The 1,721-nt window shown below is 40.5% G+C and overlaps 1 protein-coding gene across 1 annotated transcript; it reads right to left on the reverse strand.

Annotated features, from left to right (window-relative positions):
• Positions 370 to 934, reverse strand: LOC109825852. Its single transcript, XM_020392756.1, is given in 2 exon segments — positions 370 to 702; positions 704 to 934. Coding segments are annotated over 2 exon segments (255 nt in total). The 5' UTR covers positions 785 to 934; the 3' UTR covers positions 370 to 528.

Raw genomic sequence — 1,721 nt, forward strand, 5'->3', positions numbered from 1 at the left:
GGATATCGAATAAGTGAACAAATGGTTTATAATGTAAGTTTAAAGAGTCAAGTTCAACGGTGAGTACGAGCTCACAGCCGGACGCATCGCAGCAAGCAGCGCTGATCAAGGCGGACAAGACACAAACGGAGTGGGAGATCGATCGACATGCGTTCCGTGTACCTCTTACATGCTTCTTAAAAATACCAAGTTATACCCTTAACAACGTAATGGACTTTAAGATGATATCATAGCAGCCATAAATTTTAAGCAGATTATAGCAAAATTTGAATACAATCGCATGAGTCCGAGTTTGGATTAATGAAAAGGACACTTAGCTGCAAGGACATGTTAAAACACAAAACTATAACCCTCATCTCTCATGCTAACTTAAAAAAGTTTGGTAAAATTTTGACTACAGCGATGACGTACAGAATAAAAGGTTCCAAGTTTCTGCAAGGCATTTCAACAAACGGTTTGCGTGCGCAAACAGACGACCACAAAAAAAAAAACCAAAAACGCAAAATCGAAAACGAAACCCGACCCGGTTCAAGGAAGCCGGCCCCTCTTGAGGATCGACAGCGAGTGCTCGGCGGCGTCGACGAGATCGGCGATGTTGTGAAGGGACCGCTCCTCGGCCCCGAAGGCGCGAGCCTCGGCCTATCTTGTCCGAGCGAGCGGACGTAGTTAGCGGGAGGTCTGGGGAGATTGCAGGCTGCGCAGGGATTTGACGGTAGAGGGAGAGGATCTTCGGCCGGTTTCGCGCCAAGTCTTCTGCCGTCGCCCACAGAATTCCCTTGGCCATCGCTTTGGGCTTACAAGAAGAAGAAGAAAGGAGGGGGGGTATTTGTGGGAGTTCAGAGCTCTTAAAAGATTAATTAAGATCAGTGACGTTGCCCACCTTGTAGCTCATTACATTTTTATAGCAAAATATCGATTTAAATAATAATCATGAGTTTCGTAACGGTGATTATAGTCTGAATTGAACTTCTGTGTCAAGGAGGTACAAATCTTAATTTGTGCAATTTTTAAGCATCCCATTGAGGATTTCTCTCAGAAAAATTATATACTTGCAAGATATTTGAGTAGTTAAATTTTGCTTTGTTTTATACCAACCAGGAAACTTCAAAAAAAAAAAAAAATTTTGACTTTTGTCCCAAATCCTATTTCTGATTGTGTTTCTACTTACAGCCAATGTAGCAAACTTCGCAACCTTGAACCTAACAATAACTCCAAATATCAGAAAACCTCCTCAACTTTGAAAGATTATCAAGATAACCCCCCTTAAATGTATGAGTCATGAGAAAACTTCATTCACTTTAAGATTTTATCAGAAACCCCCCTCGAAGCATGACGGGCAATTCTCACTAAAATATATATTACCCAATGTCCTTTACTTACTCATGTGAAAATTGCGGTTAACGATGTAAAAAGGTTTTTTTCTAATAAAATCTTAAAGTTAAAGGGATTTCTTGATAACCCCTTAACCTAATGGGGTTTCTGCTGTCTGACTGAAACTTATTGGGGTTACCTGTTAACAACAACACAGGTTATAAGGTGGTTTTCTGATATTTAGCCAAACAATAAAATTCCTAACGTGTCATGAATTCTACGTGGACTAGGATTTGACAACCTCAAAATCCCCTATATAAACCCCAAACCCAAAAAAAAAGAAAAGAAAAGAAAAGAAAAACACCACCACCTCCATCCCTCCCTCCCTCAACAACCACAACAATAACAAT

Source organism: Asparagus officinalis, chromosome 10 (genome assembly GCF_001876935.1).
Source record: "Asparagus officinalis chromosome 10, Aspof.V1, whole genome shotgun sequence".
In the NCBI taxonomy this organism is placed as follows: domain Eukaryota; kingdom Viridiplantae; phylum Streptophyta; class Magnoliopsida; order Asparagales; family Asparagaceae; genus Asparagus; species Asparagus officinalis.